The 18,352-nt window shown below is 47.1% G+C and overlaps 5 protein-coding genes across 5 annotated transcripts; 4 read left to right on the top strand and 1 right to left on the bottom strand.

The window, feature by feature from the left end:
- Positions 1-374: 374 nt before the first annotated feature.
- MYCFIDRAFT_212200 (uncharacterized protein) lies at positions 375-1,466 on the bottom strand. The gene is made up of 2 exons (XM_007931904.1): positions 748-1,466; positions 375-693 (listed from the first exon to the last, which is right to left on the bottom strand). Exons 1-2 carry the CDS (start codon positions 1,402-1,404, stop codon positions 466-468), a joined length of 885 nt encoding a protein of 294 aa, XP_007930095.1. The 5' UTR covers positions 1,405-1,466; the 3' UTR covers positions 375-465.
- A 215-nt stretch (positions 1,467-1,681) lies between these two features.
- Positions 1,682-3,260, top strand: MYCFIDRAFT_177967 (uncharacterized protein; the record flags this gene model as incomplete). Its single annotated transcript, XM_007931903.1, has 13 exons — positions 1,682-1,705; positions 1,741-1,770; positions 1,806-1,889; positions 1,914-1,992; positions 2,019-2,099; positions 2,128-2,170; positions 2,220-2,303; positions 2,342-2,390; positions 2,426-2,555; positions 2,591-2,951; positions 2,983-3,071; positions 3,107-3,113; positions 3,143-3,260. The coding sequence occupies 13 exons, from the start codon at positions 1,682-1,684 to the stop codon at positions 3,258-3,260; spliced, it is 1,179 nt and encodes a 392-aa protein (XP_007930094.1).
- A 914-nt stretch (positions 3,261-4,174) lies between these two features.
- MYCFIDRAFT_34810 (uncharacterized protein) lies at positions 4,175-4,366 on the top strand (the record flags this gene model as incomplete). Its single annotated transcript, XM_007931463.1, has 1 exon — positions 4,175-4,366. A coding segment is annotated over one exon (192 nt), but the record flags the coding sequence as incomplete, so codon positions are not given.
- Positions 4,367-6,682: 2,316 nt separating this feature from the next.
- On the top strand, positions 6,683-8,693 carry MYCFIDRAFT_177966 (uncharacterized protein; the record flags this gene model as incomplete). Its single annotated transcript, XM_007931902.1, has 15 exons — positions 6,683-6,693; positions 6,724-6,857; positions 6,894-6,913; positions 6,949-7,061; positions 7,099-7,146; positions 7,179-7,321; positions 7,375-7,441; positions 7,465-7,549; positions 7,583-7,605; positions 7,633-8,002; positions 8,031-8,079; positions 8,106-8,219; positions 8,245-8,480; positions 8,516-8,543; positions 8,569-8,693. 15 exons carry the CDS (start codon positions 6,683-6,685, stop codon positions 8,691-8,693), a joined length of 1,566 nt encoding a protein of 521 aa, XP_007930093.1.
- A 270-nt stretch (positions 8,694-8,963) lies between these two features.
- On the top strand, positions 8,964-11,092 carry MYCFIDRAFT_34745 (uncharacterized protein; the record flags this gene model as incomplete). The annotated part of the gene is made up of 5 exons (XM_007931456.1): positions 8,964-9,080; positions 9,135-9,162; positions 9,215-9,879; positions 9,930-10,729; positions 10,780-11,092. The coding sequence occupies 5 exons, from the start codon at positions 8,964-8,966 to the stop codon at positions 11,090-11,092; spliced, it is 1,923 nt and encodes a 640-aa protein (XP_007929647.1).
- Positions 11,093-18,352: the final 7,260 nt, after the last annotated feature.

Raw genomic sequence — 18,352 nt, 5'->3', positions numbered from 1 at the left:
AAACGAGGGTGAAGAGGTACATGAATGGGCTCCTTTTCGATGAACCAGAACGTGGGATTGCGTGCCATTTCACATCTTCTTCGATTCTATCTGCCTCTCTTCTATATATACTCTTCTCATCCAACGCCCACCTCCTTTCCATGCGCAGGCGGTGCTTCGTTACCTTATCCTCCTGGAGTTTGTTCTTGCAAGGAAGCCGAGATGTCAACGTCTACATGAAAGCACAGTGCTTAAGCTGCTCCATGGAGTCCAGCAATCGACCGGGAGGGTGTCAAATTCGGTCTCGGCCTCTTCACGTGTGAGCATTGCTATCTCGCGCAAGAAGGTGTCGACAAAACCCAGCAGTGAAGTGTGAAATCTGTGCAGTCCATAAGCGCTTCCGAAATGAGTATATCATTCCCTATCTAGCACCTTGTCGTGATGCGCCGGCTTCATGCCAGTAGCCTCAATTACTACCACTACCGTCTAAGTAGTGCTTTTCTTCGCAAACTCTACCTTCAAGATCAAGTGACCAAAACCATATCCATCCATCTTCTCGCACGCCCTGGCAGCATCAGAGCGATCCGCGTAACTAACGAACGCAAAGCCCTTCGCTCTGCCGGTCTCCCGATCCTTGGCCAAGAACACGCGTGTGACGCGACCGTAGCGCTCGAACATGTCGCGGAGGTCGCCTTCTTCTGCGAACTCGGAGACCTACAAAATATGTCAGCTATGGGTTGCCACTTTCGGGGCAGATTTGAAACCTACGTTCGTGACACGGAGCGTCGCAAGATCATCGCGCTCGTATTTGCCTCCCATCCGCTCTCCAGTCGCACCTGCTCCCTTGCGCAGATGGGGCGGAACGTAGCTACCACCGATGCCTCCACCACCGCCTCCAGTGTCGCCTGCAATGGAGTCCATATCCGCCGGTGCTGCGTCGTCTCCCTCTGGCTTCATGGTATCCTTGAAAGGACACTTGGTGGTGAAGTGGTCTCCCTGACAGATACGACACTTGATTTGCATCTTCTTCAGCGCATCTGCCTTCTTGTCTTCCTCTGGGTTCTTCTCCTGCTGAGCGCCACTGGCCTTGAAGCCGACGACGGGCTTGAAGATGATGTTCTCGCCGAGAGTGGTTGTGTCTGCTTGTGGGCCTGGTGGCTTGCCTGCTTCGGGGCCCATCTTTGGCCATGCTCTTCGCTCAGCGACGCGCGGATTCTCTCGCTTCTTGACGACGGTCCGCCGGATGCGCTGCGTGCGCTTGACCTTTTTGCCATCTTCGTTGATGAACACCGTCACTATTGTCTCTGTGCCGTCCTTGTTCTTGGTAATTTGTGGTGGTGGAATAGTTTGCGTGAGTCCGGAGTCTTCTTCATCTTCCGCCCAGTCGGTGCGCCCTAGCGGGTTCTGTACAGCTGCTGCTGCCATGTTTGCGTGCGATGTGGTGTTGTGTTTGTCAGTTGCGTCTCCAGAACTGCGTGGTGTTAGTTGTGTCTGTTAAAATGTGTAGCTAATATCGAAATTCGCGAACGTGGAGCAGAACTTTAAACCTGTGTGGCGTTGTCTGCGCCACAGTCTACTTTTTTCGCTTACAGTCCTCACGAATGCTATGCTGCCCTGCTCGCCGAGCAAAACTGGCAACAGAGTATCAGACATCCGTCCTCATTGTGCATGAATAGCCTATATCAAATACTCATAAGACTAGATGCGGACTCTGCAGCGTCTAATGGTGCTGACGAATTACGATCTTAGTGCACCGTCAAGCGGAACGCAAAGCTATTGCTCGCTAGTACCGTTGACTTCGATATATATTGCCGCTTCGACTTGAGTCGCGAGACAGCGACGAGGCATCGAATCACAAGCCATTCGCATCTGAGATCGACAGCATACTATTGACAGCACTATTGGTCTTGGTGAAAAGCATGAAGGCATGACAGAAACCTCGACAGGCTCGTGTGTTGTTGAAAGGTGCTGGCCTGAGCCGTTACGGCTTGCTCAACTCTGCGGAGAAATACCGTGCCGAATGAGTACGGCTTGTCGAGTCGTTCGTGAAGATCTCGATCGCTATTTCCAGAATGAGAAGGCAGCGAGTAAGAGCGAACGCTCAGCACGAACACCCGGCCGTAGAGCAGGGCGATAGCATGTGATAAGCCTCGTACATAGTGCTCGCAAGTCCGGGGCGTGCAGGAGCAAGGTGCTCGGAAGATGTTATCCTAAAGGTCGGGGTCGGGTCAAGATCTGAGAGTTTCGGGGAGCTGCTCCGAGATCGTAAGGTTCGTCTTCGGCATGGATGAACTTCGCCATTGCACGGAACCACTGCTCAAGGTGTGAACAGAACGGAAATGTCGGGCTGCTCGGGCATCAGCTTCGACCAGATCCCTCGCCGAAAGGCTGGCTCAACGGCGCCGAAGGGTGTACATAGTACCGTCGTTGCAGATACCGAAATGAGTTCTGTGGTGGGTTCGTGTTGCAGCTTATGAGCGCTAAGCAGAACTCGGAGCTGCTGGAGAATATTGGCGGGCCAGGGTCACAAACCAAGCCAAGAGGTATGAACAAGCCGCGTCAGCCGTGGAAAGGGGGTGACTTATTATTACCTATTCAATAGCATCCAAAGACGAAGGCCACGACTTGGGCCGGCGCATTCTGCAGCGAAGGCATCCCAGAGGACAATCATTATCATGGCACAATGCTGCTAGGATCAATGCGTGTGTGCTGACAGGCTACCGGTCTGATGGGCCCAGGCGCAAGGGCCGACGGAGCCTTGTGGTTCAGGAGGCTTGCACGACTTCGCGTTCGGGACCTGGACCGGACAGAGAGCAAGCATTAGATGGGCACATCGACTACTGTATTCATGCCTGTGGAGCAAAATCTTCAGCAGGCATTCGAAGGGCCTTTTGGCCACGGAACAGGCAGGCCCGATCGAAGGCGCGGCTAAGCAGACACCCGCGCGAACATGCGGCAGGAGATATACCGACGTTGTCGACAACCTGGAGCCGGTCTGACCAGATGCTGTCCTTCCGCGAATCATTACTTTCAATGGCCCAAGCCCGGTGTGGAACTTGATTCTAAATTTCTGGGACTTGATCTTCTGGCCGGTGACAAGGATGCGCTTCGTTCTAGAATGCGGTAGGCTCCAGGTGTCCATTCTTGTATGATGTGAGAAAAGCATCCCTTTACCAGCCCGGTCGGTGGAAAAGTGGGGCTCCTCTTGGGTCTCGCAACTTTCGCCCGCCGTAGAGCTCACAGACCGCTCGGAGACAGTACGGCCAGCCTGCGGGCGCTAACTCGAAAGGGTTTAAATTCCGTAGCCTACGAGTTTTCAGGCCCTGTATACTTCTGTAGATTATCGGCTTATTTCCTATAGATTATTAGCAATAATCTATAATCTATAGCTTCTTAAATACTATATACTTCTTAATCGTACGACTATTATAGATTGTAGGTTATCGTAAAGAGATTATTAGGGATACTAATTGCGGCAGTTATATACGAATAACCTGCTAAACACCTCGAGAGGTGCTTTTAGCCCCTAAATAATAGACTTCTCGTCGCTTCTAAAGTAGCTCTCCTTTCTAACTATTATTATATATCTAATATAGACTCTATCTAAGTCGCCGCAGTCGTCGTTCTTATCGCCGGAGCGACCCTCGCCGCCTCGATCCCCCTCTTTTAACGAAATACGCGTAGACGGTAGTACTAGCTATCTAGTAAGACCGAGACCCTTATAGAGCTAAATAAAGGCATAAAGGAGACCTTTCGAGTGCTATATAGTCTAGAGTAGGATTGTTATAATATAATACGTCTTAGATAGCTAGTACTGTATAAGTTAATATAGGAGCTAAAGGAAGGCGGCGATTTAGATTTATATAGCGCGATTAAGGTCTCGGTCGAGAAGTAGGTAGTTATATTCTTAGACTTCGTAGCGTACAACCTGTCTATAAGGCAGCTAAGAAAGGAATATTAGCACTCGTTTAGCACCTTTAAGTTAATTATTAAGCGAGTTAGCAAAGCGCTCTATAGGATAGCGGATAAATATATATCGTTACTAGAGGCGGACTCGATCTACGAGAAGCTAAAAGATCCTCTATTTAAGTACTTCTTAGGCGCGCTCGGCGCCCTTAATAGCACCTATATCTACGCTTAAATACTATACTAAGAACAGAGCGCCTAGCGTTATAGGAAGAATTTTATCGCGTAGAATGTAATAGCGGCGTACGACTTCGACTGTAAGTTCTTATACGCGTTTATCGGTTACAAAGGCTCTATAAACGATAGAACGGTATTAGGTCGCGCCTTTAAGAGCGGTAGATTTAGCGTACCTAAAGGTCGATATTATCTCGCTAACGGTAGCTATTTACTACTCGATAAGCGCCTTCTAGTACTATACTAAAGAATAAGATATTATCTTTGTAAGCAGTACGCTTCTTCTCGGCGACTAGAGACAAAGGAAGAGCTATTCAACCTCCGCTACGCGTAGCTTCGTAACTATATAAAGCGGATATTTAGCATTATTAAGAAGCGCTTCGAAATCGTCGCTTAAGGTCTATACTAAGGTTATAAACTTATCGATTAGAAGCGCATCTTAATAGCCTGTTTCGTACTCTATAACTTTATCCTTAGCTATAGCGGACAGCCTCTCGAGAGCGAGCCTAAGCTTACTAGAAGCAATAGTATAATTAGAAACCCCGATAGGTCCGTAAACGAGATATAAGGTAGTATTAAAGACGATGTAATAATTAAGTTTCGTAATGAACTAGCGGAGGAAATGTAGTAGGACTATCTCGAGTATTTAGAGCGGAAACGGCTCGATTAGCGCCTATAGGAGTAGGGTAAAGTTTAGTTATTACCGGAGGCTATCTAGTAGGGGATATAGGGGGCGTTTTTAGTAAGGTTTCCGCTGTTTCTTCCCTTCTAGCTATAGCAACGGTATATAGACTGCCTTTCTACGTCTCTATATCGATATCTCGAGGTAAGTTAACGTTATATTAGTACAGTCTTAGCAGGGTAGGGTTTAGGATATAAAGAGTTTAGAACTTATACTTTATATAAAAGCTAGTTACGTACGATTCGTCGATATATAATAAAATACTAACAAAGTCGAATTAATTACTAATGCAGAGTTACTATATATATAAGTACGCACCTCTCCGACCTCCTAAACTAAGAAATTAGACTCGGACTCGGATTAGCTAAATTTGACCTCTAACCTTTAGTCTATACTAACTCTTCTATAAACAACAACCTATCGCTAGCTCTATAGATACCCTAAACTAGGCAAAGGGGTAAAGGGCGACGGCTAGCTATATACAGGTATATCTAGATACTATCCCTATAGTCGAGGTATGCTATTAACCTCGTTTTAAAGCTCTACGAAGAAGGCTTCGAAGTCCGCTTGCCGTTTAGGTCGTATTATTAAGATAGCAATATTTGCGCGGTATAGCACCTTTCTAACCTCCTTCGCTATATTGTTCTTTATAGCAAACGGCTACTCCTTTAGCACTTCCGGATTAAACAGCCGCTTATATACTAGCTCTAAAGGATCCTTAACTCGTAGTGTTAGTATAGAAGACCTAGCGTTAGACTTGTAAAGGAAATTAGCTAGTATATCCTTTAGCGGATTAAACGCCTTCGTAATAATATCCTTATTAGTAGTAGCCTCGGCTGTCTAGCGGCAGTAGATACGCTTGCCTTCCGCCTTCGCCTTTAGAGACTTCTTCTTATTTATTTTCTGCTTCTTCGCTACGCGCTTTACTTGTCGTTCGTACTCGCTTAGCTAATCGTTGTCCTTAGATTCTTCGCCGCCGTCGCTACTACTATCGCTCGAGTCCTTATCCTCTTCGTCCGACCCTTAACTGCCTATCGTATTAGTTAGCTTATCTTCCGCTAACGAAGCCGCCGTCTTAGCGCTATTACCTGTCGTAATATCTACGCCTACGAGCGCCTCTATTTCTATCTTCTACGCCGGCTCCTACTCGAGAAAGATAGTATACTCTAGATATGCCTTATTATAAGTATCTTTAGCTTCGGTAGTCCCTCGAGGAGGCTGTCTATTCTAGCCGCTAATATAAGTTAAATAGATAACCTAGAAACCCTATTCTCGCTTTATTATAGCCTATTTATTCTTAAGAGCTATGTCTTTAAACTAGAGCTAAAACTTCTTACTTATTATCGCCGTAATAGGCCGGAGGTCCTTTAACTAGAAGTTTCTACTATCGGTCTACTTCGCCTTAATTTTAATTAACTAGTCGAGATAGAACTAGAGGTGCTTATTCGTATAGCGCTTAAGCTCTAGATACTTCGTCGCCTCCGAGGCTTTATTCTTCTTCGCTAGACGACGTTTACGCTTCGGAGCTATTATAAGAGCTTGAATTAAATAAATAAGAGATAGACAAGGCAATCTATAGTGCTAGTAACGCGATAGGACACGTCCGTAGAAGAGCTAAGACTAATAACCTAATAGAGCCGTAATAACCTACAATCTACTATAAAACCGTTTACTTAATAACCGCGTAATCTACAGATTATAGCGACAGGTTATTAACCTATAATCTACAATCTACAATCTATAGAAGTATATAGGGCCTTAAAGGGATGCGTGTCTTAATAAAAGCCTCCGGTTGCTCGTTATTATAGGACTCGTATTGTTACGACACCCCCGTTTAAGCTCCTAAGACTCTACCCCTTGCGTAATAACGTTATTTATGTGATGCTGGCTGCGTGAAGACTTCTTTCCTAGCCTTCTACCAGGAACGCCGACTCGGGCGCAGTTCGGGACGTGTTCTGCGGGGCGGAGGAAGCTGGTATTCGTGGTGACAACTTGGTGAAGATTTCGTTCGGGCATACTTCTGCATTTGGCTTGACCGACCTCTGTCTGCGCATACGTACGTCAACGCGGCATATGGAAATGGCATGATGAGTGAAACTAATTATTAAGCTTGTGTGTTCCACGACCGGTCTGTTGATGCTTGATAGCCAAGGCAGCCATTCGAGGACGGCCAAAGCAAAGCTGATAATCATTTTCAAGCCATACCAAGACTCCACTGCTGTCTGTCTGGCGAGTTCGCACTTTCGCACTTTCGCATAAAGTGTTGGTCTGTGCTGTGTGCAGCAATGAATGTGAAGGTCGGTGCATGATGCGCCGTCGCTGCACTCCTGTCTCATCACTAGCCAGTTTGAATGCGAAAATCATGCCAGCTGCCTAGCGAATTATTAATGTACGCAGCGAGAGGTGCATACCATGTGCTTCTTCCTTCCAATCCATCCAGCCATGTGAGGTTCCTCTCAGGCTTGTGGCGTGCGGAAGCCATGTGCTGCCAAGGAAAGGATGTGCCGATCATGGGACAAAGTGCGGTACGACGCGAGGCTCGGTATTGCGTCTTCGACTCCTGCGCGCCGTAGCCTACAGTCCTTTGTACGGTGAACAGCATCCACATCCACGGCGGCTCGTAGGGCACACGATGGAGTCGTGCACATGCAGTGGCAGGCAAGTCTTCTGGAATACCTATGTACATCCCTGGTATCCGTTCCGTCTGAGAGCATCCCGTATCCTCCTGACGCTGCTGGTAATATGTATGTGCATATGTAACCCGCAGCAGCAATCCTTGAGCCCACGTGCCTCCGACGACATGGGTTCCCGGTTACTTGATGCAGTAGTAGTACATATGATGGCCACTGGCTTCAGCTCTGGGCCAAGCGTGTTGTCTCTGCTCCAGCGACCATGCAAGCGTCCGGTGTGAGTGTGAGATGCATGATTCGAATCTCCTCGGCACCGAAAGGAAACAAGGCACAGGTACATACAAGCAGGAATCATCTCACCCCGAGATATAGGCGGCGCGGCAAACTCCTGGGTGGCGGATATCCTGAAGAACGAAGAACGAAGCACGACCACGCCGAATGTACGCTTCCCTACGCTATGCCGTTCCCAACGCTATTGTATTGTCTCGCATGGCGGCTGTCCTTGGAATGGCATGGCGGTAAGGGCCGTTCTACAGTATACGGCTTTTACGCCTGCCAATCTGATTCCCTAGTGCAATTCTTCCTTGGTGCTCTTCTAGGCAAGAAAATATGCTAACGCAGGCGTGAAACATGCGCGCTTCCACGCATGTGAGCGGGGACGGCACGCCTGGGAGACAAGAAATTCCCGAAGCGAAGGATGCACCAACTGTCCTCCGTGCATCAGCGGGCCATTCCAAGAAGATGCACTGCTCATCCAGCAACAACATGCATGAGACAGTTGCTGCGCGGTGAGAGACCGTTGCTGCGTACAAGTCCACCCGCAGTCCAAGCACACATGCTCACCCACAACTCCCGGCGTCGATCTGTTCATGCTGTTCGAAAAGGCAGAAGCTCCGATTGAGTACCGCCCCGCCCCGCCGCGCCCTTGCTACCACCACGTTACCCTGATTGCACGCGAGCGAACAGCTGCATCTTCTGGCCTGCAAAGGGGTGAATACTGGTTGGCGGCGAATGCCCTTCCCTACCGAGTAGTCGTCGATCACGGCCTAGTCATATGAACATGCTATCGACTGTCCAATGTCAGTGTATCGAGTTTCATATCATCGCCGCAAGTGCTACACGCTCGAACAATCGAAGACCAACGACTCCACAAATTCCCCGTCGAAGCCTGCCGCCACGACTTGCTGACATTTGCTGCCTTCCGTGCAACCTTCGTCGAGACGCTTTATCGTGACCCTTGCCAACGCCTCCACTTTGGTTGACGACGTGACAATTGACATCTAAACGGACGTTGCCGGACTGAATGACTTCGATACACGCCAATATATTGCCATCGAACCGGCGAAACACTATTCGATATGGAAGGCCAGTACCCACCAGCGATACCACCACTTGGAGCATATTATCCCTCTGCCTACCCTCCAATGATGCCGCCCGAAGCCCTGCAACAACCACAGAGATTGCAGCAGATCCAAACTATGTCCATGGAAAGTCTTGGTAGTTACTCGGATTATGACGACCCAAACCGGACAATGCTTCCACCTCAAGCACCACCACGAGCTCGGCGAAGGCAACCGCAAGGCGCAGAACATGTGAAGCACCGGCGTACGAGGAGCGGATGTTATACCTGTCGACAACGGAGAGTGAAGGTGAGAGTGCCTTCGCAATGTCAACAGGCACTTGACTGATCCCGCGTTTTGTAGTGCGACGAAACGCATCCGACATGCGACAGTACGTGATTGTTCTTTATGCGTCGCTCCATCATCGCTGACTCCTGTCGCAGGATGTCGAAAGGGCAAGCGAGAGTGCACCTATCCAGGCAGCGCAGCGACACCCATAACAACGTCAAAATCATCCAAGAACAGCAGTCGGTTGAAGGACTCACCAGGTGCTTCAAGTCTCTCGGGAAGCGAGGACGATTTCGACGAGAAGGAGGTTCTCCCGAGCATTCCCGACGAGGAAGACAATGACAGCGTACCTGCCTCCTCTGCTTCAGATTCTCAAAAGGCACCTAACGCAAGCCCTCCGCCACGAGATATGGCTTCTGCCTCGAGAAGGCCGCAGGCTCAACGCAACAGCTCCAGACAATCGATGAGATCGGAGATATTTCAAAATCCACGTTGGGCAGGTCTACCAAAAGAAGTGCAAACCTACCTTCGTTTCCACCACGAGCATATGTCGCACCACCATTACGCCTTCAAGTATGATGGGGGTGACTTTCTCAAAACGACGTTCCTGGAGATTGCGATGAACGATGGCAGTGCAGCACTGCTGTATGCAATCGTCGCTTTCGCGGCATACCATCACTCTATTGCACACGATGATGGCAACATATCTGTGTTTCTGTCATACTACAACAAGTCCATCGCATTCCTTCAACAATCGCTGAAACGGCAGCGGCATAGTGTAGCCACACTCTTATCCATTCTTCAGCTGGCTACGATCGAGGTATGAACTTGCATGCCATGAGTACGTGCGACATGCTGATAATGCGGCAGGAGTTTCTAGGAGACTGGGTGAATCTGCTGGGACACCAAAAAGCCGCTTCTTCGATTTTGACAGATCTATTTACTCCACAAACAATCATGCAGGACGAAACACGGCGTAAGATCATTACCTGGTACATCCGTTTCGATCTCTTTGCCGGTATCATGGCAGGAGGAGAGACGCAGCTGAGCCGTGAGTGGTTCGCAGCATCTGCAGAATTCTACGAACGACAGACTCGAGACAAGCCGACGGACCTGGGAGCACGATTCGAGAAGTACTTTGCTACTTCACGGTTACTTGCAACGGATGTCGCGCTGCTGTTTGCCGGCAAGACCAAGAACACGATAAGCGACGAGGATTTCGTCACGGGCATACAAAAGCTGTCGACTCAATTCGCGGATTTTGGCGAAGAATTAGAGCATGCCTTCACTGATTCGAAATGCTTTGTCAAGTCCTTTCCAGACGCGCCCGAACCGCAGAGCGATGACTTGTTCGACTTTCGCGAACCGGATTTCCTGTATGCCGGCGAGCTTTCGACCATGAACTTCGTCCTCATCGATCACTGGGCCATAGATTTGATGTTCAAATACCAGACTAGCCTTGCCATGGGCAGAGAACCGGGAGTGGAGCTGACTAGCATCGCACTGAAAAAGGCGAAGATGTTTGAAGCGATACAATATGGCGTATCAAGTCAACACACAGCGGTTCTGGGCTGTCAGGCCAGCTTGGGAATCATGGCACTCTTTCTTCCAAAGGACCCTGCCTATATGACCTGGTGCCGGCGGAAGTTCGCACTCATCGAACAGCTTGGGTACGTTCACATCCATTGCACAGCGACAAAGTACTAATCGATATTCACAGCTATATCTACCCAAGCAACTTCCGCAGTCGAATGAGCGAGCACTGGGGGGAGGATGTGACTGGGTGGTGGCTTCCCAACGACGAAGGATACCCAACCAGCATCCGCACGATTCGCGATTTTGTTGAATACAGAGCTACGAGACCCACCGACGCCTTGGGTACTGGCATAAGCAACATGAGTGGTATATTCCGATCGCTCAACATCGACGAGCATGGATTCTCCGACGACTTGAAGAGCGTAGGGACAGAATCTATCGAGGGAAGTGTCAGCCCCTTGGTGCACGGAACCAGCCCAGAACAGCCATGGACTTGAGTAATGACAGTGATCGGACATGAAGCAATACCAAACGATATTCACTGCGACGACTCCTCGTGGCCAGCTCGTATACTCATCAGGCCTGACAAGCGTGGCTCTGACCATGCCGCATAAATGCACTTCTGCAACAATGTCGAACCAAACTCGATAGCTCCAGCATTGGACCACGCAAACGCCACAAGTTTCACCAACACCATCCACAAACGTACAGTGCAGATGGAGGGGAATTGAAACGCGTCAAAGCACGATCAAAGTTGGCCAGACATGTCGGGTCTGTCTCCGAAGCAGCACACTACTTCACCAGACCGGCAGATGCAATAATCGAGCTCTCAATGTCTCACGCGGGCTCTGGGAATTCTCGGGATTTTGGAGCGGTCTGATTCTGCCTGATGAAGTGGAGCGCCAGCTCGGAGATGGGAACCGGTGTAGGAAGGAATTGTGGCCGATCTGGCAGAACAGGTTGTGACTTCATTAGATCCATGATCCAACGGCTTTTGTGCACTTTGCTAGCGTTTCAAAGAGCTGGGAAGCGACATGAGTGGCACAAGGCCCTGCCCTTCCATATCTGGCTGGGACGACCGGAGAAGAAAGTCAACCAAACGTGAAGCCCGGTCGATAGGATGCTTGGAAAATTCTGTGAGGGCCGAGGCTTGCTTGCTTGCTTGATGGGAAGGGAAGCTCGTATGGCATTTCTCCTTGTACGAGAGAGAGAGCAGCACGGCAGTTGGAATGAGATCAATTGCCGGATTTTCCTATCCGACCACTTCTCTCCTTCAAGCCACCCTTTTCCTGCATTATTGGTTTATTGCTTCTCCTTTCGGCCTAGATATACTACAGTACCCTTTGGCGTTCAGCCGCACTCTTTTTTTTTCCTCCTGCGTCATTATTATCGCGTGCGCGCTACGTTCCCTTCTTCTAACCTCATGCCTTGCGCTTGAGGCAGAAAGTTTAAGGCTCTTGGTTCAAAATTTTTGGCCTGAACCAGATAGGATAGAACTATGCAATTGGAAACAGATCAACTGCCTTGTTTTCTGACCGTCAGAATCTCATCGAATCAGGCAATTGACGGCTCACAGACATGGTCCTCGCCCAGGACAGCAACCTGGAACTTTCCTCGATCGACATCAAGTGCAAGACGCCGCAAGACTGTAGGCTAGATCCGGGCGAGCAATAGAGCGCCGATCTTAAGGGCAAGACTTCACCTTCCAGGCCAGGTTCTTCGTAGCGGCAAGCCTGCGTTGCGATGCATTGTCGACAGAGTGTCAGCTGCGTACAGGAAGCCGGTCCGAAACCACTTTGCAATCTTTGTTTTTTCTCTATCGCAAAGATTTGCACCGAGTGGTTAAATTTTTAAAAATATAGTCTTCGTTATATAAATACATTACCCTACTTAAATTGTAGCTAGATATAACTCTAATATGACTTTTAACAGAAATATATACCTACAGAGATAGACCTAACTAAATGTTGCGATATTTATTTTTAGGCTCTTTATTAAGCTACTATAAAGGGTATAGGAAGGAGGTAGTATTTGTAGAGTTTCTTTTTTAGTAGAATAGAGCTTCGATCTAGACAAGCAAGAGTCGATAGATTATAGTGCAGGACTTCTACTAAATGAGATTCCGCATCCTGCGACGAGGCTAATAGAGGCTTTCCTGCAATGTTGATCAAGTTCAGCTCGCAGGGCTCTGCAAGGGAAGCAAACGGCCGTAAGACCAGCGAGCCTGCACGCACTGCGCTAGTACCTATTACGCATCTAAGGGAGCGACAAGGGCCTTAGATCTACTAGCAACAGCAAGGGCGTCGAACGTAAAAGCATAATGATAAGCAATCACAACTTATCCGCAGCTGAATTGGAGGCAAACGCCGCTCACTCCGTAAGCAGTCCACACCTATCTGTAAAACTAGCCCTAGAACTAACACCTATCTATAAAATGCCTACAGATCGTGCAGGCAGTCATTTTATATAGTTATCTTAGTATCTGCCCGATTCTAGGTTATTCTAACGGTGCTAGAGCGTTCTGTAATTGTATATAGTAAGGGTATTATTATATAGTAGTATAAAGTCGCTTTTAGGTCGGCTTTATAGCCTACCGAGTCGACCCTTTACCCCCTATTTATAAGACAACTATATATCGTATATATATGATTTTTATATTATATAAAAGCCCGGAGTAAGTAGATTGAGACTGTATATCGTATATATCTATATAGTGTTAATATAGCTAGTGTTTAGTAGATACGTAGAAAGTCGGTATATGCGGCTTTAGCGGGCGTAGTAGGCATAAATCTACTACTTTCTACTTCCTATACTAACACGAGAGATTAGCTCGTTCTAGTAGTATATCTATATATTAAGAAGCATTAAATAACGTAGTTATAAGGCCTATTAATCATTATCTAACACTTCCGGCAGCTCCGTATCCTCCTCGAGTAATAGATCTAGTACCTAACCTAACCCTATCTCCCCTTCTATCTCGTATAGCTGCGACTAAGAGCCAAGACCTATAGACTGTGTATATAACACCTTATTGTCGCTATTAGACTCTTCTTTAATAAGGTCTTCGGCCGTGCGTTGCCTCTATATCTCCTTAGCAAGTAAGGCAAGGTCCTTTAGCCTTATTCTTAATAGAAATAAGGTCCTATAGTACTACGAGTCTAATAAGTCTTCCTTATTAGACAGCGCTCGGTCGTCCACTTCTATACTAATTAGCGAGTCGTTATTCTCGAAGAAGGACAACTACTAGCTATAGCGACAACTTCTATTAAAAGTAGCTTCTTCTATACCCTTGTCCTTTATAGATAACTAAGCCTAATTGCTATCTTCTAGCAATACTCGTTAGTCTAATAGCAACGTATCTACTAGTTTAAACCGAGCGGCCTTCTTCCGGCGTAGTAGCTTCGAAGGTATAGTAGTAGCGAAGTAAGGATATAGATTACTAATAGACAGTATAGACTCGTTGCTACCTATTAAATTAGCTAATTTGAACACTTTCAATAGAGCCTTGTCTTCTAAGTTGTTAGGCAAATAGCGGCTAGCACTAGCGCTATATTTAACTAGCCTTAACTCGCGCCTCTTAGGTTAGAAGACCTTCTTAATCGGACCTTGTTTGTAACAACTAGTATTAGCTGGTAACCGGCCCTACATACCTAGGCTGAGTTTTGAGCCTACATAAGAGGCCTCCTTCTGTATTGTAGATAGAGCACCAACCTCGTATAGCACATTGTTTATGTCACACTTCTATAATGCCTATATTGTAGGGCTCTAGTTATCAGCCTAAGCAACCGTCTTGTTATCCTATTATGCTAAACATAGCTGCCTATATTGCTATAGGTTATGTTACCCTCGGTAGCCTATACTATTACTATAGGTGGTAGTAGTGGTTTTAGTTTCCGTCCTTTATTAGAGCCGAAGGTAGGGCTATCTCTTTATATCTAACAGGTTCGGGTATGTTGAAGGTAGTCTCTAGGCACGAATAGCTATAACTAAAGCGAGGGTACGATAAGAGCCTACGATACGGACGATACCGAAGTATCTTAAGGGGCTATTACGACAAGCAGAGAAACCTCTTAACGAGGGCATCGCTTTAACCCCGAAAAGCTGCAAACCCTTAGGACTGTTACAGCTTAGGGCCTAGTCTATAGCTATAGCTAGCTTCTAAGGACTCGGCTCCGGGTCGAAGACCTATTTAGTACCGCTTGCTCGAGATAAGCCCCGCCTAAGGAGGAGATAGACTAATTACCTATCGGCCTTGCTTAGTTTGCTAAGACCATCAATTAATAGCAAATACGGCTTGCAGGTCGGATAGCCGGGGAGCCCCCTATTAATCGGGTAGGGCGATCCTAGATTCGCAGCCTCGCTTAGACAGTGCTTAGCCTTCTACTAGAAAAAGAAGGCCACCGCCCCCCCCGCCTAGCTAAAGGAGATACGAGCTAGTTTCTAGGATCTAGGTATAAATAGAGATTGTAGTCTCTCCCTCCGAGCGGCTTTTGTCCAAAATCTACTAAACTAAGCTCCTAGAGGTAGTTAGGCGACCCCTAGGAGGCCAAATCCTAATAATACCCCGGGGGTAATACTAGGAGAAACCGCCTAATACACTACTCTCTCGTATAGCAACATTACAACAAACCAAACAGACACTAAAAATACATTCATACAGCATTCCATTTCAACTTTATATAGCATTCTATTTTAGCTATTTCAACTATTTTACAACAATCGAATAAGCTCTAGCTCTAGCGAAAACGAACATCGAGAATTAGCGGAATCCTCTAAATCCGAAAACGCCCCTAATCCTATCAACGAAGAAATTAGGCAGCGACTAGTCAATATAAGTAAGCCTCCTGCGCCCTCTACGCTAGAGGCGCTCTACAATATTATTATAAAGATAATAGAGAAGCAAACTGAACTTCTCCGTTAAAGTAAGCGTCGCCCGCTAGAACTAGGGAGCACTACAAATCCCCTATTTGAAGGGTAGAACGCTATAGCACATATTGAGCGCTTTAAGGAAGGCTTAGTTGATTACGAGCTCGATAGAGAATCCGACTAGTACAAGATTCGGTCCTTTACGAGGACTACCTCCTCTAAGCTTTACTAAACCCTTAAAACCCTAGTTAGCTACCTAGAAAGGGACGACAAGTCCGATACCAACTAGGAGACCTTTAAGATAGCCTTTATAAGGGAGTATCGGGAGCGCGATAGCCGTCGTATTAAAGGTAGTCGTGCGTAGCTCGAGTCCCTCTACTTAGTAAGGCGCACTAAGGATAACGACCTAAAGGGGTATATCCGCGAGTTTATCGAGTTAGCGGATAGCATCGAATAGAGTAACCTCGAAAACTCTTAGAGAACAAGGCTGCTCCTCTAGGGATTGCCGTAGCCTATAGCTTAGCGTATCTTCCGTCGCTGCAAGCTTAGCGAGTCCGATCCTAAGAGTTTTAGGAAATACAAAGAGGTCCTAGTGTGTGTTAAGGCCGACATTAATAGTACAGCCGATGCGAGGAAGTTCATCTATAGCGAAGACCGGAATAACCTAGCGCATAGGTTAGGAAAGAGGCCTTAGGAAATAAGGGACCTAAGTTCCTTCCTAAATCGCAAAGTGGTCCTAAGACCGTAACTCCCACTATTACTAAGTACTCTTAAGACGTTGCGGACTTAGCTGAATCCCTAGCCTAACTAAACCTAAATGCGAAAGCATTGCAGCGAGTTAGGGAGGTTATTAATGCTACTATACTAGGCGATGTACCGCTAGTCTACTAGGTTTTAGATCCTAACTACCCTAAAGCCCCTTTAGTAGATGTCTACGCTATGCGGAAGATCTATTCTAACTTAGATAGTAAGTGCTAGATATATAGCGGGTTCAAACATGTCTAATCGTCCTACCCTATCTAGAAAGAGCTTCTTAAAAGGAAGCTTATTATGCAAGTAAATGGCCGATTCTACTATATAGATACCGGCGACAAGATTGATTTCGAATAGGATCGGAGAGCCCCGAAGCTGCCTTAGCTAAAGACCCTTCTAGAAAAGAAGTACGGCGGCAAGATCGAGTTTAAGGACACTAGGAACAGTACCCTCGCCGCTATTACTAAACGAGAAACTTAGAAGGTTAGGGCAAAACAGGTTGAGGAGCGAAGCAGTAACGGTACTACTAAGCCTGTCAAAGTCAACTTTGTTTCTTAGGATCCGGACGCAGTTACTAATGTTTACGCGGTTACTAAGAATAGTGTAGATGTCTACGCTACTATACGGTCTTAGACCTAGTCCTAAAGCAAGGGCAAGAGCCCTTAGAACCCTACTCGCCCTAGTACGGCAGCCCCTACTAGGGTACTAAAGAACAAGGCGGCCGACAAGGCTAAGCAATAGCGAGAGTTAACCGCTAAAACTAAGACTCTCTAGACAGCTGCAGACCGCGCTGCCCGATCTAGCACCGTACCTAGTACCGCCCCTAGCACCCTACCTATAGAAAGCCTAGTCGTCCTAGAGACTCTAGAGGTCGATATAGAGGATATTACTACCGACATTAGTGGTACCCTAGGCCTAGCTAACCTACCTGCCTACAAACGGAAGTTATCCGACCTAAAGAGCTTTCGCTTTAATAGGTATATAAAAAAGTATAGTACTAGCCTAGCTAACTCCTTAGACACGAAGGCAAACGCTCTCTTCTAGGCTTTATAGTTCCTAGACCTTAAGTCTAATGTATCTATAGGAGAGCTGCTAGTATACGGTTTGCCTACTAACCTGTTCTAGAGCCGAATCCCTAACGATGCTACCTTTATAAAAGACCTCGCTACCCTCCGAAGGAAATAGGGACGAGAAGACTATATCGACGTCTCTTCCCTGCAGTTCCTTCCTGAATTTTCAGGTGCCTAAGAGTTAGCAGAAGGCGAATCGGTGACCTACGAGAACTAAGAGACTATCGATAATACTAACGAAGAGGGAGTTAAGGAGATAGGCCGAGGGGATAGTAATAATCCCGACCCTACTCCGGTTTCAGTTTCTATTAAAGCTATCCGGTTTACTAGCTAATAAATCGGTCGAGTAGGACCTCCTCGACCTAAAGAACTTTACTCTATCCCTAATAATATAGACCTTTCCGCAGTTACCCGTTCCTTCGCCGTCGTCCCTACTATCTATATTTAGGTTACTATCGGGAGCTATAGTTAACAGATGCTAGCAATGCTTAATAATAGTTCGGAGTTACTTATTATAAGTGAGCGTTAGGCTAAACAACTTAGGCTGCTAATAAACAGAGACATTTCCCTAGGTATATAGGGAGTAAATAGGGAGGTTGCGCTAGTAGGTGCTTGCTATAATGTTATAGTAGACGCCTTCGGCATATGCTTTTCCTTTACCTTCTAGATTGCCGCCGACCTAAACACGCCGATTATTCTAGGTCGACTATAGTCTCGTATAACTCGAGGTGTCTAGCGCAACTGCGACGATGGTTCCTAGGAGGGAACTATCGCTAACTAGAAGGGCAACCGAGTCGTATTCACTAGTTATATCGGCAATACTAGCTACAAATCCTACGAGGATATCCTTACTGCTTCTAGACGGTCTTCGGGAAACGCTACGGCGCGGTTATAAGACCGGCAATCTGCGCTATAAGTTAGTATAGCTTAAATAGGTCATTTCTAGAAGTGCGCCGCTCCGTACGTTAAGGCAAGTTTCTAGGCTCTATACTAAGAAGACGAGTGCTCGAAGCGATAGCGAGTATAATATAACGACTACCTAAAGCACGAGTTAAGGTAATAATGCTA

The sequence above is a fragment of the Pseudocercospora fijiensis genome, assembly GCF_000340215.1.
Source record: "Pseudocercospora fijiensis CIRAD86 unplaced genomic scaffold MYCFIscaffold_8, whole genome shotgun sequence".
Lineage (NCBI taxonomy): Eukaryota > Fungi > Ascomycota > Dothideomycetes > Mycosphaerellales > Mycosphaerellaceae > Pseudocercospora > Pseudocercospora fijiensis.
This window is presented reverse-complemented; position numbering and strand designations above follow the sequence as displayed.